Below are 14,253 nucleotides of genomic sequence, written 5' to 3'. Positions count from 1 at the left end.
TTAACTGTAGACTCTGATGCCTCTGGATTGTTGCTCACCACAGTATCAAAGACGAAAACCTTCTGGCATTTCTGAGAAAGACTTATTTCTGGAAACTTCCTATGCTGAATGCCAGAATCCCTCTGACTATTCCGGGTAATGGCCCTCTGTTCTGTGCACACCATCAGATCTCATAGGCACAACAGAATCCTGAACCTTGGGTGTCTGGTGTACGCATTAGTACTAATATTTGCTCCTTTCACCTGTAGAGGGCACTGTATTACCACTCACCAGTAACTGTCAGACCTTGCCTCTGGGACCATAGGAGTGTAGTATGTCCTGCCTCTGTTTCTGATACCCAGTAACTCAAACTAAGAGAAGCTACGTTCCTGCTGTGACCCCACTATGGATATCTGGCTCCTATGTTGGATATTTTTTAGTTTCCTGGAAACAGGTGGATTCTTAAGAATTCTAGACACTTTTCATTTCATATTGAGACAATTTTAAAACATTCTGTTAATCTTCTTTCTGTTTTCACAGGACTCACGGGACCCAAAGTCACGCAGACCCCAAGTCATGAAGTGGTACATGTGGGGCAGATGGTGACCCTCAGCTGTGACCCTGTCTCTAATCACATATCCTTTTATTGGTATAAACTGATCTTGGGACAGCAGATGGAGTTTCTGGTTTCTTTCTCCGGTAGTAAAACCTTGGACAAGTCTGATCTATTCAAGGAGGATCGGTTTTCAGTTGAAAGGAAAGAGGATTCATATTTCACTCTGAAGATCCAGCCCACAATGTTGGAGGACTCAGCCATGTACTTTTGTGCCAGCAGCTTATACACAGTCTTGCAAAAACACCTCCTTCCTGTACACAAATACTCATGTACCTGCCTCTCTCCTGGCTTCCCCAGGAGAAGGAAGGCTTTTTATTTATTTTTTAATTGCAGTTGTTTTTAAACAGATACATATCTGAAATCAAATGATCAAATAGGCTATCTCATCCATGGATGATCAGTGGCCATGGGATATACAGACTGTCTGCAGACACCATAGAGTGTGGCTGGGAAATAAACTTGAGTGAATAATCTCTTAGCAAGTAACTGAGTGACTCATATCTTCTTTGTTTTTTCTTCATTTGATCTGCATTGGAGTTTTTGTTTGCTTTATTAAGAGTTGTTTAGATTTCGGCCCATAAGTTAGAAGTACACTCACTGCTCCCCTCATTGTCACTCCTAGTGCCTCAAGGGCCACATTTGAAGTTCCTGCCACTGGATTAATCAGATCTGTCAGATAAGAAATTCTCATTTATGAGATGAGGAGGAAGAAATTGACACTGCAAACACAGATGCAATAAGTATCCCATTGATTCTGAACTGGAAATGTCTTGGTCTTTTTGGTTCCTTTAACTTGGAAGCAGGAAGGTTAGGATAAGAAATGGAGTTTATATAAATAGATGTTAAATAAATAGAGTCTATAAAACAGATGATCATGTGGTCACAAATTTGCTACTCCACATGGGAACTAGGTAAAGTTGACCTGGAATTCAATGAATTCACTCAAGTTCCTCTCATTTGTGCTGTGGTGACAGCAACAATTTGGTGAGTGAATCAGTCACAATGTGAGCAAGTAGATCTACTTAAGGGATCAAAGACATGAGGCAGCAGTTCTCAACTTGTGGGTCTGGATCTCTTTGCGGGGTTGCATGACCCTTTCACAGGGATTGCGTAAGACCATCTGCATTTCAGATATTTACATTATGATTGATAACAATAGCAAAATTATGAAGTAGAAACAAAGATAATTTTATGGCTGGGGGTCACTACAACATGAGGAACTGTATTAAACAAACACAGAACAGAGAACCACTGCCATAAGAAGTAAAGGTTGGCACCATCCCACTGAACAAGGAACAACCCACAGAAGAACAAACAGAACAAGGCTAAAGGAAACCTAGAATTGCTGGTAGAGGTGGAAAACAAGGAACATCAGCTATGCCTTGGGTACCACTGGTTGCATCAGCTCTGAAGTTTACAGCTATGAACCTCCTGTGATTTTAGCTGTTGTGGCTGACCATCACCTCGAAGCCATGATTATTTGGCCCAGATAAAAGTGTAAACTGTGTCATTTGATGCCAGTCACAGCTGTGATGAGCAATTCCGTGCAGACCAGCAGACATTGGCCCACTCTATAGGAATAGTGTTTAGGTGTGGGTGTTGAGTTATGGTAGTGGCCTGGATGGCACTTATGCAGGCATAGTCCAAAAGTGTGCAACAGTGGATCAGAGGATTTCTATTAGTCTGATTCTCTAGAAATCTTAGATTGGCAATCAATCACCTGCCTACACAAATGCCCAATTGACATGCTTTCATTTGTACTTTTCTCGTTTTCTGTGCCTCTGATTTGGTCTGGGCAGTTTTACCTTATCTCTGCATCTTAACTGTTCTTTTAAGCTTTGTTCATTCTCTTTGTAAACAAATATATTGAATGTATATATTAGGCAATCAGTATAACTTAGCTCAGAATTTCCATTTAGACCATAATTACAGTTTCAAGTTGTCTGCTAAAATTCTCCATTACATTTATTTTGTTAAAAACATTATCTATTTAAAAACCAGTGCCTAATAACTGCAATATCTAATCTTATTGGAGACACTTCTCTGTCTGTTGTCATGTCTTGGTTTGTGATGATATCATCTTCTTTCCTCACGGACCAAGTAAGTCATGTGAAAGCTGAAGTATATGAAAAATTAGAGACACTTGAAGCCCTGAATGATTTCATCTACCTTTTGAAAGGACAGAGATTTTGAAGAAATTCTAAGAGAGGCAGGTCATTTTCATTAAGTTGATGATTGAGTTAAGCTGAAGCTGGGCTTTGAAGAGTCCATGGGATCATTGTTAACTCTTAGTTTTAAAGGGTCAGTGTTTTAAGTTTTAAAGAATGCTTTGAGCACTTAGCAGTCTTATTGACATGAAATTCATATAACATAATATTTATTCAAATGTAAAATTCCATGCATTTTAACAAAATCCATGGAGCTGTACTGGTGGTCTGACACCAAAATATTTTCATTCCCCTCAAGGGTTCTTTTGTGCTCATCTTCAGCAGTCCCCTGCTCCTGTCAGCATACTCAAGGCATGGGGCTTTCCCAGGGAATTTGTGGTCAGTATCACTGAACATCATGTTATTCTACACATCCAAGAGCTACTGGTTGCTTTAGGAAGCACCCCACTCTCTCAGCCTTATTTCCGTCAGGCACTTAGCAGATTGTGCTAATTTGGCAAATGGTCTTAAAGCAAATGCCTGTCAGTTGTATTTGCTGTGAACTTTTGGCCTTTTGTGTCCTTACTGTCTTTGCACCCACAAATGTCTCCAAACACAAATCATTTCTATTTAATAATCTTTTCTAGTTGATTTTTCTAATAATCCGATCCAACACTGAAAGCCAGGGTACATTCTGAGCATGCTCACATTTGGGGTGGAAACACCCTTAAGAAAGTAAGGAGTTCAACCTTCTGCAACTTGTTCTAGCATCACGGCTAGAAACCCCAGCGTATAAATTCATCTAAAGATATTTGACTTTAGTGACCTGAATGATATCATCTCTTGTTTTCCACATAGGGTATGAGTACTCTTTAGGGTCTTATGAAATACTGATACATGTTTCTGGTAAGTCTTTATTCTCATTATTTAGCAATGGGATCCGAACTGGCATCTAGTTCAGAATATTTGAATGACAGTTTCCTATGTGTTGCATTAAATTTGAACCTGATCAATAATTAAGGGCATCAAGACCTCCTTACATGAAAGTACACTACACACACACACACACAAAAAAAATGTGGACCACTCAATGTCTAGTTGAGAACTCAAACATCATTTGCAGAATCTGTGAAACAGTACTTTTCTTCAAATTATATCCAGCAAGAGAACAACTATCAAATAGTTACATTTTAGTCTCTGCTTCAGGGCTTACCACTCCTAAGTTTTAGAACTTAATCATGCTCTAGTTCTCATAGCTTACCCCTGTGAATGAGCCTGAAACCATGTGCTTTGTGTGACTCAGGCTGAGTGAAAGATGGAGGTAGGGTCAGGCTTGTGGCCTCTGTGGACAAAAGCTCTTCTCTTTTTCTGTGTAAGATGCTTCTGAAGTCAAGGGTGCCTGAAGACAATGGCTGCCCTCTTCTAGCAGCACCCTAGGAATCCACTTCTCCATAGTGGCCTTAGTCAGCCCCTGCTTCACCCTGTTCCCGCCTTCTTGCTTATTCCCTGAGGACCACTTTCTCAGATATTGCCTATTGAGAAATCAGTTTGGATTGGGAAAGCCTTGGACCAATGACAATCCCCCTCCTGTGTGTATCCCTGCCTCTAAGAACTCTGCCACTCACCTATAGTAGTACACAGCAGAAATGCTAAATTCTAAAACATTTTTTGTCTTATTTGTTTGCTTTGTTTCCCTTTTGTATTTTGTTTGAATAATGAAAAGCAGGAAAGGAAGATTTATACACTGTGCTCACAATGGAAAGAAGGTCAGAAAGACCCAGTGAATCCCCAAAGTCCATCTTCAGGCTTCCACCGATAAAAAGTTTCATTTCAGTTTTAAACAGAGGGCCAGAGATGTGCATATCTAAGCAATTTCTACTGGTCACAGTGTGGTTCTGTCCAACAGTGTTTCAACTTCATCCTTCTGACAAGTAGACTGACAAGTGGCACATTTTTTTCTGGGAGAAAATTTAAATTTCTAATGTTCCAACAAGATTCCCAGGAGTAGTCTGATGTCTTGAAGTCCATTGTTTCAATAGTCTGATAGCCAAAATGAGATATACAGTGTCTCTTCAGAATACCCTCCCCCACTTCAGGTTACATTGTTCTTTATTCAGTTGCTACACCTCAACCTTGCCTTCAAATATGTCTACTGTAACACAAATATGAACAGAAAGCAAATAGGGATCAAGTTTAGAATGCTTTTTAATTCACTGTCCACAAGGAGGAGCTGTGACTCTGAGATTAAGCCTTCTAAGGAAGATTTGAGAGAATTCATTGGTTAAGAAAGGGTTAGGAGAAACTTTGATTTATTTATAGCATGGAAAAGTGTGGTCTGCAGAGGCTGTGAGCTGGGATTGTCATGTGAAGGGACTTTCTCTGAACTGAAGTTCCAGCAGATGGCCTGGCTGACTTCTTGTATGTGATCTTGCAAGGGATTAGAAAGTAGGGTTTGTGGTGAGAAGGCTGGGAACCCACAGGCAGGTGCAGGTGGAGAACCTGCCTGAAAGGAATAAACAAAGCTCTTGGAGGGGAGATTTTATGCCTTAGCTCAGTCAAGTCTAGTCTATCCAGCCTTTCGTGATGTGAGCTCCTATACCCAACAATGAATGCTGTAGACCAGGGCCTCCTCAGGACACTTGAGATATAACAGAAATCTACGGGTGAGGCCAAGAGACCAGGAGTCTCATTTCTATGTCCCTCATGCCATACTAGTAAGGAATTATACCAGAGAGGTCTTGTTGCTGTTCATCTACTGGAGCCCAGAGTGGTCCTTTCCATCCTTGAAGAATGAAAATTCATCCATTCACACAATAAGCATTTCTTCTGGGATTAAAAAATTTCCATCAAAATAGCAGCAACTACACCAAAAGATAGCAGGAACACACTCTGTGTGGACTCTATTTAAAACTCCTGTCTCTATCTACAAATACCCCTGGAACTAGGGCCAACATTTTGATGCTATCAAGATACCTAGAGATAGAAAAGCTAATGGCATTGACTGGTACCCAGAACACAGGTCTGAGACAATGTGTTTTTACACAAGGCTCAACTCACCTTTACAGCATTTGGAAATTCCCTTGCTTCTTGGAAATCCAGGAAAGTCATAAAACTACATTTTCTATGGCAGATGCTAGGTAGCAGAGGGAAGTTCTAGGCCATCTTACCATACTGCCAAACACATCCCACCATACTGCACCAAGGAGGAGTCTAACCAAAACTTTGAAATGGAAAAAATTTCCTTTTCTGTAAAGGTTAATTTTGTAGCTCATCTTTGAATGAAAACAACGAAATATACTAAGATTACCAACTCAATTTTCTAAGTTGAAATCTACATATTTTTCTGTGTCAAAAGCTACTTCCAAATCTGCTGAGAATTATGAACATCAAAAAACAAGTACACACAGGTCTAGCAAGAAAATTAAAATTATATACTGAGGACTTTAATTTAGGGCATTGAAATCATGATCTTTTGGATTTTTCTCACTAGTAGTCATATAAAATATCTCCAACTTCTTCCCAATTTTGAAAATAAGGTAAAATGTTACCACTTTTAAAACTAAAAAGGGTCTATAATTTATATTATTACATTTAATGATATTAATAATTAATATATTACAAGTATTTTTAATTATTCTTTACAAGAAACTGGATTAAATGCTTAGTGATCCATATAATAGTACAAATAACACATGTCATTATTTTAAGAGGACAGATAAGAATTCAGTAGTTAAAAAGGCAAACAATACAATTGATACTTTGTAAAGCAGGAGGGCAAATGGCCTGTAATGTCATGTCTCCTTGGGTTTGGTCTGAATTTTTACTTGGGAAACTGTCAATAACAATAAACAGTATGTATGTTAACTGTTGGGATTTTTTTTTGTCTGTGAGAACACTGATTTTTCTCTTCTGGGTCAGAGCCACTGTAATCCACCCCTCTCTGAGCAGAACAGAAAGGCTGCCCTGTGCCTTGTTCCTTAGGAAATCTGAGAAACAGCCTGAGCCCAGGGAGGGGAACATCTGGGAAAACGGAATCTCCTGGGGCTCCTGTGCAGTAATAAGCACCTGACAGCCTGGCTGTGGGACATTCTGTCACCATCCTGCTCTGCCAGAGCACTCAGCAGTGTCCCCTGACTGCTCAAGGAGTTTATTCTGATGGAAGTCACCCAAAGGAGAAGCGACAAAGGAAGTTTTGGTCCAAAGTAGATGATTTCATATACAGAACAGGAAGATCATATACTATGTTTTTTCAAATAAAATACACTCTCCAGTGTGGGCAAATATAAGGAGCCCAAAGAAACCAAATTCAGGATCAGGGACCAGAATAAGCACCTGGCTGTTGCCTAGACCATTTCCTGTTTGTTCTGGTTCTTCTCCCGCCTTCAGCCCCATCCCCACTGCTCCTATATACTTCTATTGTTAGGTGACAGCCAAGCTACAATTGTTTCATTTTCATACACATCCTCCATGAACTTTTCTTACTGAAGCCTGGACCTTGCTATGGATTGCAGACTTACCTCTGGGTTCTCTCTGTTCAGATCTTGCCTTTCTAGTTCAGCTAGAACTACCAGGAAGGAAACTATACAGCAATATTTGTTTCTTCTTATCTTCCAGGCAATTAATGAAAAATAATGACATAATCATCTGTTTTTTATCTCTTAAAAATTAATAGAACTTAAAACTAACATTGCCTCCTGTGAAACAAAATTTTTTTTCAATTAGGGGTCATTTCAGCATCATTTCTTGGGCTGTTACCCTGATTGTGTTAAGAATATTTGAAGAAAATAGTAGGGTAGTGTTGGAGCCCACAGAGTTTTCCTAGTTCGATCTGAGCTTGCTTTTGCATAGCAGGGGTGCATTAAGGGATGGCTTGACCACATGTATGGTCACCAGGTGTCTGGGATGGTCTGCACTTGGCTGTGCTGTGGGGAGGTCTTTTGCTCCACCCCTTGGCATTTGTTTAAAACCCCTTTTGCAGAGACAGTTTTGGCCCAATGGATTAGGATCCAAGACCTATGAGGCTATCCTGTGTTTCTGTCTATCTCTCTGCAGTTATCTTTCTATCTAATTTTTCCTTCTCTTTCTGCTCAAGAGTACCCTGGGGAAAAGTGTGGGTGGGATTTCCCCAACCACTGGAGCCCAAACAGGGACAAAGACAAAGACAAGCAACAATAACAGCAACAAAATAAACAAACAAAAAACCAAAAACAACAACAACAAAAAAAAAACCAGATCCTTTGTGATAGTGGTAGTTGGGTTGTGCTGAAAGCATTTCGGCCAGTATTGTAGTGAAAAAAGAAAAATGAGACAGGGGGTTTCATCCTTGGGAGAAAAAGAAAAAAGGGAACTGAAAATGTGTCCTTAGAATGCTGCAGCATAGAACCTTCTCTATCAAGGTTTCTCTTGCTCTCTTAAAATTCTCTCCATGAAAATTAAGGGAAGTAGAGAGTAGTAATATAGTGTTAAAAAAATTAGAGTAAGGTAGAGTAGGAATATTGGGAAGAAAACTTAAGATAAGCATCAAGACAGAGGAACTATGTCCTTAATTTTCTTATTATGGGGCTATGAACACAATCAGAAAATTTCGAGTAAAAACAGGGAGAAAAAGATTTCTATGGAAGCTTTTGGCCTGGGGACAGAAAAAATGCTAAGTCCAAGCAGCAGAGGAAAGAGATTATCCCTGAGGCAAATACGGATAAAGAAAAAACCTCTGCTCTGTCAGCAGTGCCTGAGAAAATTTGTACAACACCATACCAGCAAAATTAGTTTCCTTTGGCTATGAAGCCAAATTTAGACAACAGAAGTTTTTGAAAAACTTGGTGGTCATTCTCTCTCAAAAACTAAAATCTCTTTGCCTGCCCGGGCCTTCTCCAACACTGGAAGTCAGTTAACCTGCAGCCAAGGAAGAAGCCTTCAGGTGACACTGGATACAGCCCAGAGGAGCTGAGTGGGCTTGTACTTATAGACTGTAATAGTGAGCTGCTGACTGCATTGTCTGTCTCCTGACAACCCTCGTAAACACACAGGAGAGCAGGTTTCCATAGTGTAGTGATTATCACATTTGCCTAACACAGGAGATATCCAGCAGTCAAGGACACAGAACATCTAGTAGGGGGCAGATGGTCTTGTTATGAGTCTAGACTCTGGCACTCTTGTAGCCATCACTGCCACTATTCAGAGGTGAGAAGGAGGGATCAAAATAGGTAAAGACTATGCTTTATTTCAAAACTTGTGTCTAGAAGACCAAGTCTTAAGTATCCAGCAAAGCAATAAAATGGAACCATCCTACTATTTAAACTTTTAACTCTTCCCATCAAATCTTTTGAACATTTTTAAAATATAGTACCTACCCAATGGGAAATTTAAGTAGAAGTCTAGCATTGTAGAAATAATTCAGTAAGTTAAAGTTATCTTAAATTGTACTATTAAAAATAATAATTTGTAGCAAGAAGAAAGAGAGGAAGGGGGAAGCAAGGGAAAAAGAATGAGTAAAGGAGGGAGAGAACAAAAGAGCAAGGGAGAGAGGGGAAGGGAGGGAAGGAAGGAGAAAGTGATGAAGGGAAAGAGTAAATAAGGAAGAGAGGGAGAGAGCAAGGAAGATATTCAGACTTGAAACATGGAAGCCTCCCCTCCCTTTGCAATTCATTTTATACATAATGTGCAGTCAAATATCAACCCTGAAGATTCTGCTCATCTCACAGACTCTTGGTTTATCATTGTATAATTTCTTTGTCAATACCTGTGTCTTACCTTGTTCAGGATCACATTCTCCCTGCTGAGCTACTGAAACAGTGCTATTAAAATTCTTATTTCTGATATGGCCTCTCTCTTTCAGTGCATCCTCCACAGCAGTGAACTAGATGTGAAATAGACATAGATCATGTAACTCCATACTTAAAAATCCTTTAGCTACACCACACTGAGATTAGGTCATACCTAAATTCTGGGGCACAGCAAAGGAGCTTAGCCCATTCTGAGCCTTCCCAACACACTGGTCAATACACACCCTGTCAACTTCTGTTCACTTTTAACACCTCTCACTTCATTCTCCCGCTAAACTCAGTCCTTCCTAAGCTTTCCTAACAGCCTTTAATTTCCCATTGTTAGGATTACTTCCACTTAAATACTATTTATGTGAAACAATGTATATACATTGTTTGTTCCAGGCAGTTTAAATTTGCTGAGGATACAATGTTTGCTTGCTAACTATTGTCCCTCAAGTTGAGCATGAACCTAGCACATAGTATTAACTTGGTGAATAATTGCTGAATGAGTGGATCCAATAACTTTCTGTATTTTTTAACTGATAAATCTTTTACTTATCCATCTAAGATCATCCCAAGTATGAGCTGTTCTTAGAGTGGTCATTGAAATTTCTTCTGTCTCCTATTGCCTTCATCCGCATTTTCTCAAAACTTCTTAGGTGCCTTTGTTCATCTTTTGTCATTCTGTACCCTGTTACAGATCCAGTTATGTTGTAGCTTGGCTTTTGTAATATTGCTGAGAGTTTTGATTTCTTTGTCCATTTCTTCAATTATTTTTAAGTTCCAGTAAGACATAAGTTTTGCATTTAAGCTCCAAATTTAGGCGCAGCAGTGTGCTTCTTTACTCTATTGGAAGGATGATTGAGCCTCATTTACAACTTCCTGCCAAGGATCACCTAGCCTCTATGCTTCACCAAAGTGCCTTCCAAATCCTCCAGTTGAAAGTTATGTCTTGTGTTGAAGGAGAAAACTCTGTCCTTAGTGCTGCGGAGCTTTGGCTCTGATAACTGCACCTTGGAATCACAGGATCAGGACATCAGTCACAACAGCCTAAGTGGTCACCATAGGCTAGATGTGACTGGACAGTGTGGCTTCTAAATCAGTTAACATGTGAGTCAAGAAAAGTCAACTGCCAACCCAGAAAAGACACTTTTCTCTCTTTATATAGCAGCTAGAATTCTTAAAAATGCCCATAAAACTGGCTTCTTGTTGCTGGATAGCACATGCCAGTAGTTTAAGTTCTTAGAAAACAGAATTTGTTAGAGAAAAAAAAAGCTAGGTATGGTGATGCATGCTTGTAACTCCAAGATTTGAGAGGCTGAGGCAGTGGGCTTCTTTGAGTTTGAGGTCACCTGAGGATATGTATTGAGTTCCAACCTAGCCTGTGCTACAGAGTGAGATCTGTCCTCGAAACCCCCTCCCCACTAAAACAGAGAGAATAGGGTCCAAGACTGGCTAGATTACAGGGTTTGACACATACCTGTCTTCTCAAATTACATTCCCTAAAATTCCTTCCCTGAATGCCCTCCAAGCTAAGAAGACAGAAGCCTATGCATTATGGATTTCAATAGTCTGTATATCATGCAGTGTGATTTTAAAAGTTTTTTTCACCTTAGTGCTGGTTGTCCATTTACAAAATTCACACATAATATAACAAACACATACAGACTATATTTTTAGAGAAAAAAAATATTTATCTTTAGTTTTCCCAATGTCCACTTTTGTTCCTTACAATCAGTGAACTTGAAAACACTCAACATGTTTGGTGTCCAGAACATAGCAGGGAAAAGTCTTAGGAGAACATAATTCAGGGAAGTTTCTCTAATGCTGAGACAACAGTTTTTTTTCTGTAATTCTGAAACCTGGAGTGTGAGGACAATGAATAGGTGGTGATTAGAATGTTTTCACACCTGGAGATATTCACACTTCCCAGGTCCACTTTCAAGGAAGCAAGTGGTGTGTAGGGCTAAAGGCACTTAATCAGGAACAGTTGCTGTTTTCAGCACCATACTTTCTTTTTCCTCATTTTTTTAATTATTTCCTTCATTTCTGACACAATATGATTACAGCATTTCTCCCTTCCCTTTCCTGCCCCCCAAACCTCCCATATACTACTCCTTGGTCTTTTGGAAATCCACGGCATCTTTTTTCATTAATTATTCTTACATGTATATAACCTGGTTGGTCTGTATAATATTGCTTGTATGGATGTTTTCAGTGTTGACTATTTAGTATTGAATAACCAATTAGTGTGCTCTTCTCTGGGGAAGACCATTTCTCCACCCTTCACGATTCTTTAGTTGCCTGTTGTTCTTTGTGCAGTGTTGAAGCCTAGATGCTTTTACCCCTCCACTTTGCAACTTCTATGGATATTTTAGGTGATTTCCAAATACTGGTACCTGAGGTTGAGGCTGTAACAGGAAGGACAGCAAAGGAAGTGGTTAAGGTACAAACTATGACCTCATGAAGACCAAATGCACATAAGATATTTTTACAAAGCACAAAATGATTGAAGTAGGACAAGATTCTAGGGTTTGTAATATCACCAATGCTTCCTAAAGCCCAGGGTGAATGAAAAAGAACAGAGAAACACCAAAGGCTCAGAGTGCCCGAGTGATGCAAGTATATGTTCAGTGGCTATCACCAGGAGCCTCACCCTTGGAGGATCTATCTTGAGCAAGTGGGTTCAGGCACAGACTCCCTTTCTATCACATTATTGGTGCTTCAAATTACACAATAAGCATACTTGTTGTGGGATATTTATGTACAATATGAAGATGTGTCTTTGCCAAGTGATCATCTGATGGGTTTAATAAAGAGCAGAATGGCCAATAGCTAGGCAGGAGAGAACAGGAGGGACTTCCTGTCAAAGAGAGGAACTCAGAATGAATCTAGGGGCACAAGGGTCACAAGCCAGATATGGAAAAGAAACAGGAGGTACTAGGTGGAAGAGAGGTAGAGCCACATAGCAGAATGTAGATTAATATAAATGGTTTAATTTAATTTATAAGAGCTGGTTGAGACAAGCCTAAGCTAAAGGCCAAGCTTTCAAAATTAATAATCAGTGTTTCCATGTCATTACTTGTGAGCTGGCAGTCCAAGGAAAATCTGACCACACACACTGCCAATCAAAAGATCACTGTGGTCAGAAGGCTAAAGACTGAATTCATTTGTGTCTGCAGAAGAGGGTTCTGGGCAAGGAGATGGAGACAGCATAAGGTGAAGAGGATATCCGAAGTTGAGTTTGGGTCACATGAAGCAGCCTCATGTAGGCTGTTGAAGCCCCAGCAGATTGAGGTCAGACAAGACAGCACAGACCTAGTGTGGGATGTGGAAACCTGAGCTGAAATGAGGAGACCTTCTACATATTGTTGTTCAGGCTTTAGAGGACAAAACATAGATAGGGTGGGGAGATGTTAGCAGGTGCAAGAGGGAGAGAGCTGAAATAGTCCACTGGCTGCACGCAGATTGGGGATGGGACATGGATACCTTATAAGAATAGCAGATAACAGGATCCTCAGCACTGCCTAAGAAATTTGCAGACATGGGAAGGGAGAGTGCCTTCACTGGAGTGAACTAGAAACATCAGTAAACTCCCAGCTTCTCAATATGGATAGACAGATTTAGAAATACATGTGCATGTGTACAGCTGTCTGTATACTGTGTATGCTTCCTACTTTAGTTATTCTTGTGCCCTGGGAACAGTGTCATATCCCAAGCACACATACATAGAGCATACTCCTTGTTTCCTAAATATCTTCTCCCCACGAAGAGAAGACAGTTCTCTTTAGATAAGTAATAGACTAAGGGAGGATGGGAAATGTGGGCAAAATCTTGTGTCATAAAATGATGAAGTCTCCAAAGTCTCCAAAGAATGAGAGGATCCTGACAGGAAGGGTGACTTAAGAAAGTAAACATCTCCCTTCCACTCCCATAGCTCCTTCTAACAACATTTACCACACATTGAAAAGCTACTGTTCCATGACCACCTTTAAAGTACAAATGTTCAACCAACTCATGACAGATAAATGTATTTAGTCAGTTACATTCTGATCTTGTGTCTTGAGGTGGCACTTTCAATTTATGCAAAACCGCCAACATAAATAAGCTAATGCCAACAATATCACATTGGAAACACTCTTTGAAATATTTAGACTTGCCCTTTGCTTGTAATCTCTTATTATCTAACATTATACTCATCTATTCAGACACAACTAACCATCTGTACCTTGTAAATCATCATGATAGAGTTGGGGGACACTGGGATTCATGATATAGACCATCTTAGCAGAAGGTTATCCCAAAAGTCTGAAAGTTTGGCAGGTGGCTCCAAATAATTATGTCAGCCTTTACCTGCATCCAGCTTTCAGTAGAAATGGGAATATGGATTACTTAGGTGCCTAAAACAATTACAATCAAATTTTCCTGTAATGTGCACTGGAATCCCTACACTCAGCATTCAAAAAAAAACATTATTCATTGGTGATTTTTAAACAAACTAAAATAGCCTATTTCATAATAGTCTATTTTACTTCTCTATTCCTAGTGTGTGAGCAGAGCCTGCTAAGTAGGGATGCATTCAGTACTTTTTGACTGATTTGGGGTTTTTCACGAATAAATGTCAGCACATCTTTCCTTGGAGTTAGCCCATGAATTCCCTTAGTTCAACACCCCTGGTTAATTAATCTTTCTGTGAATGTCAAGCTCAGGAACCATGGGGATGGGGTTGGGAGATGAGGATGGGAGG

General features: G+C 39.8%; 1 gene segment (V, D, J or C); it reads left to right on the top strand.

Annotated features, from left to right (window-relative positions):
• The first annotated feature begins 227 nt into the window (after positions 1–227).
• LOC114687303 lies at positions 228–10,604 on the top strand. The segment is given in 3 exon segments: positions 228–433; positions 520–848; positions 10,470–10,604. Coding segments are annotated over 3 exon segments (513 nt in total).
• The last annotated feature ends 3,649 nt before the right edge of the window (positions 10,605–14,253 follow it).

The sequence above is a fragment of the Peromyscus leucopus genome, chromosome 3 (assembly GCF_004664715.2).
Source record: "Peromyscus leucopus breed LL Stock chromosome 3, UCI_PerLeu_2.1, whole genome shotgun sequence".
NCBI lineage: Eukaryota > Metazoa > Chordata > Mammalia > Rodentia > Cricetidae > Peromyscus > Peromyscus leucopus.
The sequence above is the reverse complement of the archived record's forward strand: the minus strand, read 5'-3'. Positions and strand labels throughout refer to the sequence as shown.